This window comes from Bombus fervidus, chromosome 16, assembly GCF_041682495.2.
Source record: "Bombus fervidus isolate BK054 chromosome 16, iyBomFerv1, whole genome shotgun sequence".
Taxonomy (NCBI): Eukaryota; Metazoa; Arthropoda; class Insecta; order Hymenoptera; family Apidae; genus Bombus; species Bombus fervidus.
Genome location: NC_091532.1, coordinates 4,741,655 through 4,761,061, shown reverse-complemented (window position 1 = coordinate 4,761,061; position 19,407 = coordinate 4,741,655). Strand labels below are relative to the sequence as shown.

The 19,407-nt window shown below is 26.7% G+C and overlaps 4 protein-coding genes across 8 annotated transcripts; 1 reads left to right on the top strand and 3 right to left on the bottom strand.

The window, feature by feature from the left end:
* Positions 1 to 318: 318 nt before the first annotated feature.
* Positions 319 to 4,184, bottom strand: Arfrp1 (ADP-ribosylation factor related protein 1). Its single transcript, XM_072018855.1, has 6 exons — positions 3,730 to 4,184; positions 1,741 to 2,002; positions 1,497 to 1,667; positions 1,347 to 1,428; positions 1,099 to 1,270; positions 319 to 538 (listed from the first exon to the last, which is right to left on the bottom strand). Exons 2-6 carry the CDS (start codon positions 1,831 to 1,833, stop codon positions 439 to 441), a joined length of 618 nt encoding a protein of 205 aa, XP_071874956.1. The 5' UTR covers positions 1,834 to 2,002; positions 3,730 to 4,184; the 3' UTR covers positions 319 to 438.
* A 781-nt stretch (positions 4,185 to 4,965) lies between these two features.
* LOC139995393 (vesicle-fusing ATPase 1-like) lies at positions 4,966 to 9,860 on the top strand. Of its 2 annotated transcripts, XM_072018817.1 has the most exons (10): positions 4,966 to 5,138; positions 5,361 to 5,449; positions 5,790 to 6,014; positions 6,086 to 6,713; positions 6,790 to 7,014; positions 7,099 to 7,398; positions 7,518 to 7,808; positions 7,883 to 8,067; positions 8,155 to 8,313; positions 8,376 to 9,860. In XM_072018817.1, the coding sequence occupies exons 1-10, from the start codon at positions 5,127 to 5,129 to the stop codon at positions 8,491 to 8,493; spliced, it is 2,232 nt and encodes a 743-aa protein (XP_071874918.1). In that variant the 5' UTR covers positions 4,966 to 5,126; the 3' UTR covers positions 8,494 to 9,860. The 2 variants fall into 2 exon arrangements, with proteins under 2 accessions (XP_071874918.1, XP_071874919.1); XM_072018818.1 differs by lacking the exon at positions 4,966 to 5,138 and having other exon boundaries at positions 5,361 to 5,455.
* Positions 9,861 to 10,447: 587 nt separating this feature from the next.
* Lkb1 (Lkb1/serine/threonine kinase 11) lies at positions 10,448 to 16,805 on the bottom strand. Of its 2 annotated transcripts, none has more exons than XM_072018842.1 (6): positions 15,645 to 16,805; positions 14,963 to 15,083; positions 14,325 to 14,510; positions 14,043 to 14,179; positions 13,555 to 13,898; positions 10,448 to 12,543 (listed from the first exon to the last, which is right to left on the bottom strand). In XM_072018842.1, exons 1-6 carry the CDS (start codon positions 15,986 to 15,988, stop codon positions 12,383 to 12,385), a joined length of 1,293 nt encoding a protein of 430 aa, XP_071874943.1. In that variant the 5' UTR covers positions 15,989 to 16,805; the 3' UTR covers positions 10,448 to 12,382. The 2 variants fall into 2 exon arrangements, with proteins under 2 accessions (XP_071874943.1, XP_071874945.1); XM_072018844.1 differs by lacking the exon at positions 10,448 to 12,543 and adding an exon at positions 12,863 to 12,988 and having other exon boundaries at positions 15,645 to 16,802.
* A 749-nt stretch (positions 16,806 to 17,554) lies between these two features.
* Zip102b (Zinc/iron regulated transporter-related protein 102B) lies at positions 17,555 to 19,339 on the bottom strand. 3 transcript variants are annotated; one of them, XM_072018853.1, is made up of 6 exons: positions 19,167 to 19,339; positions 18,972 to 19,070; positions 18,699 to 18,825; positions 18,221 to 18,447; positions 17,987 to 18,121; positions 17,555 to 17,893 (listed from the first exon to the last, which is right to left on the bottom strand). In XM_072018853.1, exons 2-6 carry the CDS (start codon positions 19,065 to 19,067, stop codon positions 17,642 to 17,644), a joined length of 837 nt encoding a protein of 278 aa, XP_071874954.1. In that variant the 5' UTR covers positions 19,068 to 19,070; positions 19,167 to 19,339; the 3' UTR covers positions 17,555 to 17,641. The 3 variants fall into 3 exon arrangements, with proteins under 3 accessions (XP_071874954.1, XP_071874953.1, XP_071874955.1); XM_072018852.1 differs by having other exon boundaries at positions 18,972 to 19,335; XM_072018854.1 differs by having other exon boundaries at positions 18,699 to 18,878; positions 18,972 to 19,328.
* Positions 19,340 to 19,407: the final 68 nt, after the last annotated feature.

Below are 19,407 nucleotides of genomic sequence, written 5' to 3'. Positions count from 1 at the left end.
AACATGACAGAAGGGGAAATAAGGTGTTAGCATTATCTCTTATCTCAACTACCTTGATATCAGTAATACAGATCAGTTAACAGAGTAATTGAGAAACTCATTAATTATACCAAATAAAGAATAAAAACTACTAAAATATCAACTGGTAATAATTATCATGTAACAATTGATAATAAAGCTGATATTAAAATAGATTAAAAAGCAATGAATTAAATAATAATAAATAAAATGAAAAAGAGCTACCTTTTACAAAGTAAAAACAGATATTAATATTCTGTTATCGTAAATATAAATTGACAGAGTAAGTAATTCAATTAGTACAGATTACAAAACAAAGTTTATTAGTAAAAATGTAGCTTCTAATGTAAATTTACAGAGTTTTTACATTAAAATACTGTTCATATATTAACTTATATGAAACAAATCAGGAATGTCTTGTTAGGACAGACAATTGTCATTCTGATTACGAGGGGGCCGAACGTCATTGTTTCTCTTGACACAATCCACGAGCCAGTGAATTCCTTCATCTATGCCATCCCTTTTGTATTGTATAAATAATTATATGATATAATTGTTTTAAATAATTCATAAATTTCATAACATGCCCATCTTATCAATGTAACATATTCAAAATTATATAGTATAATTTGATTGATAATTTATTATTTACAATAAAAGTGTTTTATATTTTCATTAAATCTTATGTAATTATATGTATAAAAATAATATTTAAACTCAAATACTATTGATTAAGAGATTAGAAAATAATTACTATTTTAATTATAATTTTAGTAAATCATTACAGAAATAAACAATTTACAACTAAAATAGAAAATTGGCATCATGTTATGAAGTATTTTTTTTACTTAACATAAAATTTGTTGCATTCAACTTAAAATAATTATTCTTTTTTAGCAATTTTCTTTGTAATTCATATTTTATTCATTTATCAATTAGTTATTTATGTCATTACACTAGAAACTTAAAACAATTATATGTAACTTATAAAATCATATTAATATAAATAAGTAGGTAATATAATTTAATTTCAATAAAAGAAAACAAAATTAAAATAAATAAGTCTAAAAATTTACATACCCATTCAAAGCAGAAACAGGCATCACCATACAATCTCTTCTACCTATTAGGTGTGCATTTTGATTAAAAATTGGTTTTACTTCTCTAACACCCATACAATCAGGCACATCCTGCTTATTAGCTAAGACTAAAAGTGGTACACCTATTAAGTGTTCTGACGATATAACTCTATCTGTAATAAAATATAAATATTTGTCCAATAAAAAATATTATAATTCAATGTATATTCTATTTTTTTCAAACTTTACCAAAAGTTTCTTTAGATTCAGGTATTTTTTCTCGATCTGATGAATCAACTATATAAATGACAGCATGTGATTCTGCATAATACTATAAACATAAAATATATATAATTTCTTGCAATAGAATAAATAGGTATATATCAAATTATCAGTTACCTTATCCCACAGTGATCGAAGTTCCTCTTGTCCACCAAGGTCCCAGAAGTTAAAACGAACACCAGCTATATCAATTTTTCCAATATTTAAACCAACGGTTGTTGTAATTTTGCAAGGATTCATACCTTTGTAATTCTTTGTAAATTTTGTTTTCGCTGCCTCTAAATATGTCTATGGATTCAAAAACTATTTAGAAACGAATTTGTTTACTTAACCACAATTGCACAGCTTTTTAATTCCTTACCGTTTTCCCTGCATTATCGAGGCCTAATATTAATATAAAATATTCATCTTTTTGCACAAGATACTTGTACAACCCATGTAAAAGTGTGTACATTTCAAAGTGCGATTAATTATCAAAAAATTTATGTTTCATGTTGTTTACATATCATGTTCGAAAAAAATATATATGTATATATAGTCGTCCATGCAGATCATATGTTCTGTGTATGTATTTTACATATATGTAGTATGAAGCCACAATGAGATTAATAAAAACAAATATACTGAAATAATGTACACATTACTAAGTGTATGTGATATAAATTACACAATATATATGTATGTATTTTTTACGTACAAACTATATATATATTGTAAAATAGATATTTATAATTTTAATTATCTGTTAACATATAACCTGAGAAAACATTATTATTTTATATTACTTCTTATTATATTCACATTCAAATATTTATACAATGACTTCATTAACTATTCTTATCTTATTTTTTATCTTCAAATTAAAACTTTACTAGTTCAGTCAAATTAGCCCCAAAATGGCCAAATTTTGCAAAAAATCGTATCTAAAATTTTATTACGCGAATTTGTCAAAATCATATTCAGAAACAGATCCTATACATCTGTCACTCAAAATTTCTTGCACAAATTCTGTAAACAATCTTCAAAGTTGCTGAAAACAAATTTTTTGCATGTAACAATAAACGTAATAATCGATCCACAAAAAGTTTACAATAAAAGTTGTAGATATTAAAAATATCTATCAAATGAGATATCGAACGTTAAGATTGGTTAGCTCGTTGAGCCGTAAGCAAATATAAACCATTCAAAAACGCACTTTTTTCAAATGTCAATTATTCATGTAAAATTGAATATACGAAGTCGAAACTTTATATAAACGTAGCTTTTATCATTCTTAAAAAATGTACCATATTTCGTTCCCAAATATTTATTAGTTTTTGCAAAAAGCTATTTGTCACATAAAAAAACAACTTCATAAAAGTTAAGTTTTACAATTTTAAGAAATCACACAGCAAGTGGCAGAGGCTTTCTCTATTCTTGAAGAGTTGTACTATTATGTACAATTCGAAACTAAGCGACTTCTTAATTATAAACTATTCAAAAATGACGCCAAAAATTATGTCATATCATGACTTTGACAAATTCGTAAAGATATTTTCGACATTATATATTATACTTCTACAATTTTGGATATGTTTGGGTTAAGTTCTGTAGCAAAGCATAAAAGTGCAATGTCAACAAAATCAATAATTCGTGCGTTATTTCAGATTTTTATATCAAATATTTTATTTTTTAATTTAATCATTGATTTCTTTAATGTTGTATCTTAATAGGTTTTGACGTAGAATGTTTCGCAAAATCGATATGTGTAAAAAAGGTATATAGTTCTATTTCTCAGAAAAAAATTATTTTAACTTTCATGAGCTCTCTATGCATTCTTTTATAAAAAAAATAATCACATCAAATTATGTTTTCCTTGAAACCACCCAACTTTTATCTAAAATATTTTTCATTAAAATTATTACTTACGTAATAATCGATTTTATATTATTGTTACAATATTATTATAATATAAATAAAATATTTGTATTAATAATAAAAAATTGTTCTAATTAAAGTCATAACAATCTGTAAAATAACAACATTTATTTTATGAAAGATACATATATTTTATACAAAAAACATAGATGAATTTTTATTTCATTGCAAAGCTACTTTTCTTTAGTGTTCCTTTTTTAGATTAGCAATATTTAAGGAACATTAATGTAGAATAATTTAGTTTAAAGATATTTGTTTCCATAGTAATTTTCTACCCACTTGTTCTCTGCTATGGCTAGTTCTTAGTAGTATGTATTTGGTCCAAATACACTTAATGCAAAGCTTCCATAAGTGTTTTTTTTTCAAAACTGTTTTTTCTTGAAGCTATAGCAATTTCCTAAATAGAAATACATAAAAATAAAGTACAAGTTACCATTTTATATTTCTAAATAGAATTTCATTCTGATTCCAATAAATTATAAACAGTATCTGCTATGATTGTCTAGATAACTGTGTCATTGTACATCATGTGTCTGTTGCTTTTGTGAGCCACATAGCTATTGTTGCGTCAATTGTGGCAATTGTTGCTGTGATTAAATGTAGAAGATCCATGTAGGAGAAACTGTTACAATTTTTTTAATTTTTACATTTGAACTATTTTTCAAAACTTAATCATTTCTGAGACATTTAAAATCACTGATTTCACTTGGAGATATTTTCTTATTATTGTGTACTATGTAATATGTAATACCAGAGAGGAAATGTAGTACTATATTGTGATAACGGTGCCAGACAGATGATCAACAACCACAACTTGTAATTATAGTTAGTGGATTACTGACGTCATGACTCATACTTAGTGTTGTATACAAGTTATATACAGTTTTGGAAACTTCCGTAAAAAGAGTAAGATTCTTAGCGATCAGCAAATGTTGTTCAATTTATTAAAGCGTTTTAATCAAGTGGTTAGGATTTGCTGTGTAATATCAATATGCAAATATAGCCCGGGTTCGTTTACCTCTATCTCTTTCTCATTCAAATGTTACTATTCGCCAGCCAATAGTTGCAATCACAGTAGTCAAGTTTTGTTTACGTTTACTGTCTAGTCTCGTTAGGAAGACTGTATATGTACTTATTTTAAATAAACAGTAAAAAATTACGAAAAGTATTTCAGTTTAACCCAGTTGAGTAAATCCAGTGATTTAGTTTATATTCTTTACTTTCAATCACAGTTGTTGTTTTCACTGCAGGATGGCGTTAAATGCAAAATCCTAATCACTTGAACCCAGCGTCTGTGGTGGCCGATTTATAAAACACAACTTCCAGTGTTAAGACTCTTACCCCATCCACAAGAGTCTCCAGATTTGTGTATACGACCATGCTCATACCCATACTGTAGGCGAATGAAGGTAGGGGGACAACGATATAGACGCAACGCGAAGAAACATAAGACAAAATTCATGTGATATAAGCGAGTGGAATTAATACAATGTCATATTCTCTCAAGAGAGAAATTTTGTGATAACATCTTTATTTATATTGTGAACATATACAAGTACGGTAATTCGAATTTTTGGTAGTGGGAAATGTCAACCTTTCAATTCTTTCATAAAGATGCGCTTTTGGGAATTTCATGACAGCGCCATTATGCGGCTAGTGAGAGGATTAAAATATATTAAAATGATGACATCCTCCACCACCAAAATTTCGACGAGTTGCCGAACCTATGTATACATACTTATACTGTATAAGATTGTGATGATATTTCTATCCTGCATTGCAGGTCTTATACTGTGAATATAAACTTACTCCATTCAATTCTATCAAAAAATGTCAGCAATGGTAAGTTTCAAATATAAAAGTGATTTAATACTTTGTTTTATTTATTTATTTTATATATTTTACGTAATAAATATACGTTGTATATAATTGAACATATCTTTAAAAAGAATTTTGTCATCTCCTCCTTGCTCAATACTTCATCAATACCTAGGACTATGAAAGTGATATGCTGTCAATAAGTATGATTCACTTTTTTAATCGTAAAATTTACTTTTTTCATAGAGGATGAAAGCAGTAAGGTGTCCTACTGATGAACTTAGTATTACAAATTGTGCTATAATCAATCCAGATGACTTCCCAGATGATGTCAGGTAAAGGTATCTTATTAATTTATTGATTTGTTACCTATAATAAGATTTAAGGCTTAAGTGTCTATGTATACATATATGAATACATATACAGATTTTGATAAGATTTTAAACCAATTAAATCGAAATGTAATTTAATTTACCTTTTTATTTGTAATTGTTATATATCAATCTTATATATAAGATATTGAGTACATATTGATAGATAATTGAAAATTTCAAATTTGTATAAAATAAACAATTTAATTTAATATTACGATAATAAGATGAAAGAATAATACAATTTAATTTAATTTGTAATTTAGAATTTTAGAGATAAGTTTAACATGATTGTATTTTTTAGGCATATTGAAGTTACTACCGCACCAAATCATCATTTTGTATTTACTGTAAAACGACATCATGAAGTACCTAGGGGAACTGTTGGATTTAGTTTACCTCAGAGAAAATGGGCCACTCTTTCCCTTAATCAGGAAATTGAAGTGCGACCGTATCATTTTAATCCTACCTCAAGTACAGAATGTTTATGTACTATTGTCTTGGAAGCAGACTTTTTACAAAAAAAATCGTATGTACATTACATGAAAAGTTTAAAAAATATGGCACCTGTAAGAAAATTTATGATATAATATATTTTAGGACTACTTTGGAACCATATAACACTGACGAAATGGCTAAAGATTTTTTATTACAATTTTCGGGGCAGGCATTCACCGTGGGTCAACAGCTGGTGTTTCAGTTCAAGGATAAAAAAATGCTCGGCCTTGTAGTTAAAAGTTTGGAAGCTGCTGATTTATCTGCTATAAGTTCTGGACAAAATACAGTACCTAAAAAGACTCAAATGGGACGTTGTTTGGGTGATACTGTTATACAGTTTGAAAAAGCAGAAAATTCAAGCTTAAACCTTGTTGGTAAAGCAAAAGGGAAAGTCGTTCGCCAATCAATTATCAATCCAGATTGGGACTTCCAAAAAATGGGAATTGGTGGTCTAGATAAAGAATTCAGTGCTATTTTTCGGAGAGCATTTGCGTCACGAGTTTTCCCGCCAGAAATTGTTACTCAATTGGGTTGTAAACATGTGAAAGGAATTTTACTTTATGGCCCACCAGGTACAGGTAAAACGTTAATGGCACGGCAAATAGGGACTATGTTAAATGCTAGAGAACCTAAAATCGTCAATGGCCCTCAGATTTTGGATAAATATGTTGGAGAAAGTGAAGCTAATATTAGACGATTATTTGCTGATGCTGAAGAGGAGGAGAAGAGGGTATGAAGATATTTTCAACCTTCATGTTTTATACAAGTTATTACTAGTATACTAATAAATAAATATTCATTTTTAGCTTGGACCAAACAGTGGATTACATATAATTATTTTTGACGAAATTGATGCTATTTGTAAATCTCGAGGTAGTGTTGCCGGAAATACAGGGGTTCACGATACTGTTGTAAATCAGCTGCTCGCAAAAATAGATGGTGTAGAGCAGCTAAATAATATTCTCGTTATTGGTATGACTAACAGAAGAGATATGATTGATGAAGCTTTATTACGACCTGGTAGATTAGAGGTATTCTTCTTAGTATCAAATATGCTTTAAAAATAATGTTCCAAAGACCATTTACTTCATTAAGTAAAATTTGTATACATACAGGTACAAATGGAAATTAGCTTACCTGATGAACATGGAAGATTTCAGATACTTAATATTCACACATCTAGAATGAGAGATTATAAGAAGATATCACCAGATGTCGATTTAAAAGAATTAGCCACATTGACTAAAAATTTCAGTGGTGCAGAATTAGAAGGTCTAGTTAGAGCTGCACAAAGTACTGCTATGAATAGATTAATCAAAGCTTCTAGTAAGGTAGAAGTAGATCCTGCTGCAATGGAAAAACTTATGGTTTCCAGGGCAGATTTTCTTCATGCTTTGGAAAATGACGTTAAACCCGTAAGTAATTTTTTATAAAATTCAAATATTATTAACAGAAAGCTATAACTTTTATTTATATTTTATTATATATTTTTTATTAATATTTACATCATTATCTAATACACTTTATGTTATAGGCATTTGGTACAAGTGTAGAAGCATTAGATCATTTTCTTATACGTGGAATTATTAATTGGGGCAAACCAGTGGCAGAAATTTTGTCTGATGGCAATTTATACATTCAAGAGGCACGCTCTACAGAAGGTTCTGGTCTAGTATCAGTTTTGTTAGAAGGACCGCCGAATAGTGGAAAAACAGCACTTGCTGCTCAAATAGCTAAAAATTCTGATTTCCCATTTGTCAAAGTATGTACACCAGAAGATATGGTTGGTTTTACAGAATCTGCAAAATGTCTTTCAATTCGAAAGGTAAATATAAAATGAATATTTTCTAATTATAATATATTTAATAATATTTGGTATATATATATGTTTTTTTTTAGATATTTGACGATGCATATCGTTCACAACTTAGTTGCATTTTAGTTGATAATATCGAGCGTCTGTTAGATTATGGTTCCATTGGACCACGATATTCTAATTTGACTTTACAAGCGCTGTTAGTTTTACTGAAGAAACAACCACCGCGTGGTCGCAAATTATTAATACTTTGTACTACGAGTCGTAGGTAAAATACTTAATGTTAATATAATGATACTTAAAGATAATAATATAATATACATTTTTATTAATATAATTACCATACCCTTTCTAGACAAGTTTTAGACGATATGGAAATGTTGTCAGCATTTAGTACAACTCTTCATGTACCTAATTTATCTACTCCTGACCATCTCTTAAGTGTTTTAGAAGAAGTGGAACTATTTAGTAAAGATGAAATAGTATCTTTACATGCTAAACTTTTGGGAAAACGGTATGTTTTTATATTTAAAAATTATCAATATCGAAAGTATGATTTGTATATTTTACTTTCAGAGTTTTTATTGGTATAAAGAAGTTGCTATGCTTAGTAGACATGGCACGTCAAGTGGAACCAAATTATAGAGTTTCAAAATTCTTATCAAAATTAGAAGAGGAAGGTGGATTGGAGTAATAAGTATATAAAGCTGTAATTATTTGTGTAGAAATGAATTAGATGTGTTTTACGGAAGAATATGTAATACGTACGTAACAAAGAAATTTGCATTTACATACATATGAAATCTATACCAATTGAAAAGGTTAGGTACAATTGTGTGAGGTATATATATCATAGGAATACCTAAGTAAAGCATTTTAATTATTTATAAGTGTTATGCATATGCTTTATGTAAAAATGATGTTTTCTACTATTTTTTTAAATGATTCTGTCAAACATACAGTATTCATAATTTTTAATTGTATTTTTTTTAAGTACTTGATAACAATTTACTTTAAAGTTTCAAAATAATTCCGCTAATTTAAAAACATGTAAAATACACAATGTAAAAAGATGCAAATATAATAGCCAAGAAAAATGAAAATTTTCGTTAAGTGATAATACAATTAAATATGTGCAATAGATTATTGCATAAATTTTTAATTTTTAATTTCTTGTGAAAACTAAAAATTTATTTTACATTTAACATAATATAGTATATAGTATCATTCACATATAATTTTATTATATATGAAATGAGCACTATGTGTTATATCTGTGCAGAATTGAAATTTACATGTATCTTTGCAAAAGATAAAGAGAAATGCTTCCTTTAGTTTTAATTTGTTATTATAGTCTACCATAAAATCAGTTTATATTAGTAACATGTTTTCTAACAATGTCATAGCAATAAACATAATTGTTTGTCTATTATCAAAATTTGTTAAATGTATTATAAAAATATATTTGTATGCCTTCACTTGTATGAAATGTATATCCATACAACAATCTGCCATGTATTTATTATTACTTTACAGTTTGCTGTAATTCTAGTTTGTAAATGTATGTATGTATGTATGTGCGTTAGTATTGATGTTTGTAGCATCTACAGTTAATGCCTCTTAGAGATAAACAAAACCATTCCAAGAAATATTTACTTTTTTTTGCAATTGATAAGAAATATATGAAAAGATAAATATTTTCTATTAATTAAAGTTGAAAATTAATTTGATTTTAGATAAATTAACATTTAATTCTGAAAGTATCGTGCATGTTATAAATAAGTAATTTATTTTGTGTAAGTTATTTAAATAATTTATTTCATGTTACTTTCTCTATGTAGTGAAAATGTATTGAATAATTTCATTTAATTTGACATATGTATTTATATACAGTTAAATTGTCTACATGAAAATCTGTATATCAATATTAAATATGTTGTTATGCTTGATAAATATGTAATGTGAATCATATCTGTGTTAATATATTGCAATAATAAATTTATTACATATGTAGTATGTGTAAAAGTAAAATAAAATTTGATCAAGTATAGTGATTAAAAATGTTATTATCTATCTACATTTTACCTAATTAGTAATTTATACATAAAAAATAAAACAAATAATAATCATAATGTCGCTCACTTGATATTACTCTTATTTTGTTTCAATAGTTTGTATACAAATGTGATTATATTACAATTAAAAATTACAAACTATGTAATTACATTAGTGTATATAATTGTGCAATAATTTTTAATTTTTATACTGATCGGTTTTTAAATATGCATACAGTATGTTATAATAATACAGCTTAAATTTTTCATGTAATTCTTCATTGCATTGGGCCTGTATCGCGTTATATTTATTATCTTATTTACAAATTTTACTTCATTTGTATTAATAATTAAAATTATGATGATATCTACTATTTAATTCAAATTATTTACGTTAGAAATATTAAAAATTATATTAAAAGTCAATAGTAACAAATTATATTTGTTATAAAAACTATTTTATTCAAATTATTATAGCATGATAATTAAACATGTTAAAAGATCACTCCATTAATTTTAATAGTTCTTTTTAACCTTTTAGTTACAACTTTGTATTAATATTTGAAGAAAAAAGAAGTTTACAATTGAAAAAAATATTGGGGGACATTATATACTACTCATATATAAAAATAGTACACATATATTTTTGTGTATATGTCCTCTTTTTGTTAAATTTTCTACCAGTTTTGTTAATTTTATTTTGCATATTACTAAATTTGAAAAATATAAGTAAAATAACAAATATTCAATCAAAGATAATTAACAAAGCAGTATCCAAACTTGATGTCATCAATATTCCCTATTTCCCCATAAAGTTATCATACACTTCTTATCTAATACCTCAAATTCTTTAACGTAACATATACAATAAATTTTACAGTAAACAGTTTTTAACCAGAAAAGCAAGATTTGATTATCACATAAACTTGATATGAATTCCTACTTCTTAATTATTATTTCGTTCATTTTTTATGTAACTAAAAATAATTATAATTCTTTGTTGTTTATAATATGTACAATCATAAAAGTATAACTATTTTCCATGTGCTTTCAGTGCTTGGCAGTATTTAGGCACCTTAATTCCATCAAGGAAAGAGAGAAAGAGAATAATTTATGATTTTATTTTTGTATAAATTGCGCAGGCGAAATAAGCATATTTAAAATAACATCGATATCGATATCGTTGATCTTCGCTTATTCTAAAAAGAATATTTCTTATTCCTGCAATAAAATTTTTGTTAATATTTCTTTCTTGAAATAAATAATTCTATTGTGGAAGCGTATTAGATATATAATATATCTAAACGTCGAAATGGTCGTATGTTTTAACTGTTACATTTACAATTCGTACTTGAAATATATGTATCTAATGTGTTCCTGTACAAAGATTTTATACACGCCAAATTCATCACACCCCATTGGCAATACTTGGTGTAATATTAAAGCATGAATATGGAATATTTAGTACAAAATTTAAAAGTAGACATATAAATCAACAATGTTGTATTTATCCTTAATGATACTCAAGTACGCTTTAATAATATCTATTATAAGTATGTGTGAAACAATCCTCAATATTCTTGTATTATAGAAGAATCGATGTTTTATATTAAGTCATGTTACAAGAATTGCGTTAAGTGTTTATAAGTCATCTCACGATGATAATACTATAATATATATGCAGTCTACAAACACAGATCATATTTTCTAAATAACAATTATATATAAAATATTTTTAACATGTACATATATTGGAGGAAAGTTTCAATGTCGATTTAAAACAATATTTGTGACATATGTTTGATATTAGTCAGCACCAAACATTCTCTTTGTATGCTCGAATAACCTTATCCCCCATTATAACATCGGTCATAAAGTTTTTATATTACAAATAGCTTGTTGATGCATTATATAAATAAACTTGTTTAATAAACAAAAGTTTCTGCTTTCCACTGAAAAGATAAAAACGAGTACAAACTCTTGCAATGTCAAAGTTAGTAAAAAACTCACACATATTTCGTTCAGAGTAACACGCATTTTTTAATTTATAAAATGTGAGAGTAATAGAACAATAGCAAAATGATGATTGTGAAAAGGATACTAAAAATAATTTTATAATTTTCTCTGTGTTGCCTTTTAAATCTTTTTATCGCCTAAGTTAATAAAAAAAAAAAAGAAAGAAATTATACAAAAAAGACGTTTATCAACAGATATCCTTAATAATTGTAACTTCATTATGGCACATGAAAGAAAATCACTTTATTTGGATGTCAAGTCATTAACCTCGTAATTAATAGATCATAATGAATTATCTACTATGACTATTTAATATTAATATCACAAATGTTTACATTTTCAATGTTTTTGAATTAGTTCAAATTTCATACTCAATTCGAGCTGTAGCTGGGTCGTTATTCTAGCACGGTTCAGCATTTATTAAATTTTCAGTCATCTCCATTGCAGAGAAACTTTGTATCTGACATAGTCAGGAAAATATATAATAAAAGATAAGCATGGCAATGAGTCAAATCACGATGGCTTACAAGACGGAAATTTCTTAACATTAATACACGAAATTGGTTTGCGCCATCGCCGTTTACTTTGATGTGAATTTGGTTTGCTGTTGTGACTATTCCAAGTAGTTTTTTGGTCTTCACTAATTTTGTCCATTTCTTGAAGCCGTTTTTCTTCTGGACAAAAAAAGACAAACTTATTTAGTAGTTGTTGATAAATTTATATTATGAGGGTTAATTTTATTTTTTTTTTAATGTATATAATATAATAACTATAATTAATCGTGCAATATACAAAACAAGTCATCATTGCAATAGTTATAATATTACTACACACAGTTTAAAATATGCATGACACATTGCAAAAGCTAATACATAGAACTATTCGAAAACATTGTTGAGTTAAAGATTTCAATTCCATAATTAATTTATATATAACTTTAGATGTTACAAAAGGCATAGGGGCAAAACAGGGTATACACTATATAGAGAGTACCCGTTTTTGTCAGCTCGCAACATCATAGGTAGATATAAGCGTGTCATTGTTACAGAATGGTGCATGTCTTTGATAAGAATACTAGTAGTCGATTTGAAAAAGATTGTTCAGTATTCCGTTTAGAATCTGAAAAGCAAAAGCTGTATTTTATTCAAGTGTTTATGTACTTTTATTATAGTTATAATTTGTATAAATATATATTCTCTTTAATGATATTTGTTTTCTAATAATGCATATAAAAAAGATAGACAAGTTTTTGACCAACTTTTTATAACAATTCCCTTTGTCTTCAATCTAAAATAATCTATACAAATTATGCAAGACATATCTTAATTTATAAATAAATATGTACAAATACTATGCTAATTCTGTTAAAATACAGTTATAGAACGTTTGTATTAGGTAAAATTATTAATTCAGTTATAAAATAATATAATTAACAAATCGTTGCATAAATGCTACTTATGAACTATAATGTATTATACTACAAATGTACTAACATCTAATTTGTATATTTCTTATTGGTGTCTTTATACATGCAGGTTTCATCTTACCTTTCTGTTAGTTGTGAAAATACAAATTAATATCAAATATTATCGCAACAAAAATTTAAGCTTTAATACAGAAATACAATAACACACAGCACAATGCAAAAATCTAACTAAAAAGAAAAAAAGAATAGAAATACATACCATTTAGCTGATGTTCGGTATAATACGTAGGATTGTCGTCACCTCCGTAATGATACTCCATCAGGTACGGTAGTACGGTCATGCTGTGCCATTTATGTCCTTTAAGAGGAGGTATAGGCACTTCTTCTTGCGTTTTAGGATGCCTGCATATAGTCCATGGGTGTTTTTTAACTTGTTGCAAAGTAAATCTTTTATCTGCGTCTTTTTGCAGCATTCCTTGTATAAGAGATTTCAGTGGCTCTTCTACTTCTTCAGGTATAGTATATTCACCTTTTCCTATATTTTCATATAATTTATAAATATTATCGCCTTGAAAAGGATATTGACCTGTAGTTATATTGTACCTATAAAATATTTATAATCTTATTAAAAAGTGTTTGCTAAATCCCCTTATATTATATTTTATAAAAAAAAGAATTCGATTTGTAAATATAATTTATTTTAACACAACAGGTAAATAAATATAACTTATAGAAAAGTATACTTACAATGTAACTCCACTGCTCCATATATCTACTTTAAAACCAGAAAATGTTTCACAGCCATTTGCAATTTCAGGAGGCTGAAATGCTGGTGATCCTTGTCCCATTTTACATGTATCATCTTCAGAAAACATATCTAATGCCTAATAAAAACATAAAAAATTGTACAATCTCATCTTTTAGTTTATGATTTATTCTATTAATACAAACTTTAACTATATTAATTTGGAATACTTGAATTTAAATATTATATTAGTATAATAAAAAAAAAATAAGTTAAATATATACCTCTGCAACTCCAAAATCACTAATCTTCAATGTGCCATCTAATGCTAATAATAAATTCCCTGGTTTTATATCTTTATGTACTATCCCTTTGCTGTAGAGGTATTCTAAACCATCCAATAACTGACAGAAATAGTCATGTGCTTGCCAAATTGGAAGCTTCTTAAGAGGTGTGCTTCCCAACATATCCTGCAAAAAATCTAATAAATAGAAATCTAATTGTTGTTAATTCCATGCAGGTTTTTATTATACATAAAATTTACATAAAATAACAGATTTTAAAGTATAAAAAACTATTATACTAAATTACAAAAATTATATCATATGAAGTTAATTAGATGAAAATATTAATTTTGTTATATATACTGTCTATTGATACTTATTACATTAAAAAATAAATTTTAAAACTATATCTTTTACTCTTATACTGAATATATAAGATAAATCAGTTTTAAATATTGTTATAATATATAGTAAAAAATTTTTCAAATGTTTACAAAAGCATTACAATCATTTAAAAATGTTGAATTAATTATCACACAGATTGCACTAAAACTTTAAACAGGATCAAATATTAATTTATAGAGGCATATGTGTATAACACATTCTAAAATAAACCATGTAAGGCTTTTGAACTTTACCTGTAATCCACATACACAAAATTCCATAACTAGGTACATCTTCTCCTTTTCATCATTATATAAAACATCTACAAGGTTAATTACATTCTTATGTTTTAATATCCTTAATAGTCTTATCTCCCTGTTAATGAATGTGAATAAATAGTATTTAGAATTCTAGAAAGTAATCATATATATGTCTTAAAAGATATATATTACTTTTATGTATCAGCGTAGCCTTCTTTTCTAAGGTATTGTATAAATTATAAATTGTCAGTAAATATTTATGATTTCTAACATTGTGCTTTTTAAATGAACTACATTAAGAATAATAATACACATAAATTTTAATTTTATTGTATATACTAAAATAATTGTTATAAGTTTTATAATGTTATGTAATATTACATTAAACTTTTAATGACTCTAATAATGTAAATATTTACATTACGTGTATTATTCTATTTTGTACATTCATTCTTGTTGGATTAATATGAATATCATAAGAGTAAATATTCCTCTTTCTTCGTGTTTTGTACAAATAATAAAAAATAAGATTTAATATAACAGAAATCATGTGGTATCATATCTACAAAATTCAACAGATTGACTGCATAGTATTAGCAATTAAAAATTGTTTTAATCGATTTTATTTGATGAATAAATAAGATATAAAGGAAATATTAAAATTTGTTAATCGTACCGTTGAACGTTAAGCTCTCCATTTGGGATTCTACGAAGTTTCTTCCTTTTCAAGATTTTCACGGCTCTTCGACAAAGTGTCTCTGAGTCCAACACTTCTTTCACCTTTCCGTAACTACCTTCACCAAGAACATCACCCATAACATATTTACCGATAAATTTACATTTTTTCTTTTTTTCTTCGTATATAATCTGATCTGAATCCACCCTATGGAAGAACATGTTGATCTCATCCAAATCATAGTTCGGATCATCATTGATCCACGTGACTGGCTCGATATCCCGAAATATTTCATTGTTAATTTCTTCTTCGTCTGGGTCACATATTGTGATCCTATTGTCCATTTTTCACAATGCTAATTGGACTAAAGTTACTGAAAACCACGCAACTTTAACCTAAAACACGACCGGCACCACCATTGTTGTGAATTACAGCTGTGTGTTCCACCACGGCTTGTGATAATAAAGGACATGATCGTCATCCCAGTTTCGGAACAGCATGTACTTACATACTAACAATACTAGCGCTTAAATTCGAAATATTACTCTCGCATCTGAAAATATACAGTGGTTACAAGAAATATTGACACATGTTCTTATTTTCCAATGAAGCGTTTTTTAATCGAGTTCTACATTTTATTTTCATAGTACTAAATTTTTGTAACCATATGAAAATATGTACTATTAAATGGTACAAAATTTTATATACTTGGATTAAATTAATTAGTGTGTAGGTACTATAATCAGGTACTAAATACTGGGGTATATCAATACTTTTTGTAACCTCTGTACAAGTATGTATATTGAATTGTATTATATTTTGTGTTTATACAAATTTTCTTTCTGTTTGTCTACACAGGTATTCTATTCTTTCACTTTAACATATTGACTACCATGCGAATTTTCAATATATATTTTGTCTTGGGAGCCGTAATAGATTTAGATACATATGTATTTAATTTTATATATATAATTTGCAAAATATTTTTAGTATATCTACGCACTTTTGTCTGACATCTAAGTCATTCATATTGTTAAATATTTCTTACTCCATGAGATTTATCTTACTTTAATCATCCCAAAAAATTTAGCAATGTGAGTTATTGATGACACACTATAGCTGTCAACGTATCAAAGCAAAAGTATTGAAAGATACAAAAAAATTTTAATTTAATATTAGCAAATTAGACTAGTAAAAAGAAATGTATTGCATAAAGATATATATATCTGTACGTCAGATGTTATATTTATTTTAATATTCTTGTAGTATTCTTATAAATAAATGGATTGATATAACAATTTTTTAAAATTATTTCAATCTATCCTTATAAAATAACGTATATTTTGATAAGAATCAGATAATTTACGGTCCCAAAATCTCATGTGTATAAAGAACTTCTTACTATGATTTCTTAAAATATTTTATATAAAAATTAAAAATATAGGTTTTAATAGATGAAATAAATTAATTGTAGTATGTTATATTATTAATCAGGTACTGCTATGTTACAATATGAAATATATTTCATACATATCTTTTATAGTATAAACAATAGAATAAAACTTTAAAAGTATAATACAAAAAAGTTTTATAGTATAATCAGTATGGAGTGATAAAAATGTCCTTTAATTTATTTTTTATATTCAAAGTTCCATTTACTAATAAATAACATTTATGAAGTTTCATTGGAAAATGAAAACTTGATAGAAATGTTTTTTGCGTTATTTTATATAACTCTGTGTCTTACTCTTTTATCTTTAAATTTATACAAATATATAATAATATGATATGCCCTTTCTACAATTATGTACAGTACATAAAAGTATATCTCTTGATTATTATTGAAACAGGTGTCTGAATTGACGAACTTTCCAGTTGTCACTTCATGATTTTATATAAAAATCATGGAATATATTAAAATATTATACCTTTTAATGAGAGGGACATTTTATATTACATATAGTGAAAAACAGATGTATTTTTTGTATGATATTTTGTCAATGATGATGACCAGTCGTAATTAATGCAGGTAAAAGGGAGCCCAATACTAAAACTAATATTTCTTTAACTTTTAGTCCAGAAGAAGACACTGCAACATTTTCGGCAGTTGGTAGATGCGTATAGTTGCCACTATTTCTTGTCATTAGTTCTGGTAAAACATGTACTGTAGCAACATATAGGAATGTACCTGCACTAAATAACATTGCTACTCCAGTTGCATTAACATTACTAAGTGTTTCTTTCCCTTCCTAAAAATATATATAAGTATATCAATTTTACATTAATATTCTGAGAATATATATTAAGGATTAATTTCATTATTTAATTTTAAAACAATTTACCTTCCCAATACCAAAATATGTTACAAGAGCAAGACAAGGTGCAGCTAAAGAAAATACTAAGAGATGTCTACCAATTTTTTTTCTATCTACTCCCTCATGTAGTAAAAATGATACCAGACCAAATGCAGCAGGTGCCTGTAAAAAATACCTGAGTTATTTATTTAACATTTACTACATATATTTTTAACATTCTTCTTCTTAGATATGGAAAACTATTTAATTTACTTTGTTTACCTTATGTAACATTATTGCTAAAAAAACAATTAATTCTACATCAGCCTGTGATGTAGTTGCAGCAGCTCCTAATGCTACTCCATCAGCTGCTGCATGAACTACAAGACCTAAGGTGGCAGTGACACTCCTTTCTCTTACTCCACTTCTTCTAGCTGAACATTGATCAATCAGTAGCATAAATACAAAACCAAGTATTAAACTAATACCTATTAAGGAGTGAGGATCACCTAAAAAATGGAAGTCAAAAATATTAAGTTTTACTGAAATAAAATCAAATTAAATCTAAAGGGATTTCAAATATTTTAATTGGCTATACATATAGTTTTTCATATAAAACTAAAATACAAAATATGAAAAATATTTTTGTTCATTACAAATATAAATATTAATATCTTATATTATAAAAAAGATGCAAAATATGTATGTTTATCATATATAATAAACTATTTCATTATAAATGTTATAGTGAAATACTAACTGTGAACTCCTTGATCACTATTGCTTCCATCAGTAAACAATGCTCTTATACCTTCAGGTATAATCACAGCTAGCGCAGTGCCTACAAGAAGTCCAGCACCAAGTATCGAAACCAGTTGTAATTTATCCTAGAAAGATTAAAGGTTCATGATGTTCATGATCATGGGGTTCTTTGTAGAATCTGTAATCAGTAGTTTAAGTATATGACAATCACAGAAAATGATAGATAAAAAAATTGTTCTTTTCATCTATCGTCAAATGAAAAGGACATTACCTCAGATAAGTTCATGACTAATGGCAAGGATCCAGCTATACAGGAACCGACTAACATTACCAGTGAAAGCATCCATAGTATTGTACTTTCTTCCATTTTCTAAGATGTATTTTTTGAATAAATGAAAGATATTTACTTCATCGAATTAATACTTTCCCATTGCTATTTAATATTAAGTTATCAGTTCTATTGTACCTGCTAAAACAATTCAACGTTTTTTCTATAACATTCTAACTAAAATACCATTTCTGACAGCGTTTAACAATCTGTTTTCGTCTACGTAGCAGTTTCGCGGTGAATACTGTGATTATAGCAACGACATAGAAGTGGAGAAGTTAGATGAAAATAGAATATGTCATAATGAAAAGTTTTCATCGAAGATTCATTTCGCTGAAAATATTAATATTTAATATATTTCTGTCATATTTGAGAAATT

What these genes read in the sequence shown, in the direction of transcription:
- Arfrp1 (XM_072018855.1), bottom strand. Translation starts at nt 1,833, where the DNA reads ATGTACACACTTTTACATGGGTTGTACAAGTATCTTGTGCAAAAAGAT. An exon ending in TCGATAATGCAGGGAAAACG is followed by an intron (nt 1,668 to 1,740) that starts GTAAGGAATTAA and finishes TTGAATCCATAG; the next exon opens with ACATATTTAGAGGCAGCGAA. An exon ending in TGAATCTAAAGAAACTTTTG is followed by an intron (nt 1,271 to 1,346) that starts GTAAAGTTTGAA and finishes ATTTTATTACAG; the next exon opens with ATAGAGTTATATCGTCAGAA.
- LOC139995393 (XM_072018817.1), top strand. An exon ending in GACTTCCCAGATGATGTCAG is followed by an intron (nt 5,450 to 5,789) that starts GTAAAGGTATCT and finishes TGTATTTTTTAG; the next exon opens with GCATATTGAAGTTACTACCG. An exon ending in TACGACCTGGTAGATTAGAG is followed by an intron (nt 7,015 to 7,098) that starts GTATTCTTCTTA and finishes GTATACATACAG; the next exon opens with GTACAAATGGAAATTAGCTT.
- Lkb1 (XM_072018842.1), bottom strand. Translation starts at nt 15,988, where the DNA reads ATGGACAATAGGATCACAATATGTGACCCAGACGAAGAAGAAATTAAC. An exon ending in GTGATTTTGGAGTTGCAGAG is followed by an intron (nt 14,180 to 14,324) that starts GTATATATTTAA and finishes TGTTTTTATTAG; the next exon opens with GCATTAGATATGTTTTCTGA. An exon ending in TGGAGCAGTGGAGTTACATT is followed by an intron (nt 13,899 to 14,042) that starts GTAAGTATACTT and finishes AATATTTTATAG; the next exon opens with GTACAATATAACTACAGGTC.
- Zip102b (XM_072018853.1), bottom strand. Translation starts at nt 19,067, where the DNA reads ATGGAAGAAAGTACAATACTATGGATGCTTTCACTGGTAATGTTAGTC. An exon ending in TAGTCATGAACTTATCTGAG is followed by an intron (nt 18,826 to 18,971) that starts GTAATGTCCTTT and finishes TAATCTTTCTAG; the next exon opens with GATAAATTACAACTGGTTTC. An exon ending in CATATTTTGGTATTGGGAAG is followed by an intron (nt 17,894 to 17,986) that starts GTAAATTGTTTT and finishes ATATATTTTTAG; the next exon opens with GAAGGGAAAGAAACACTTAG.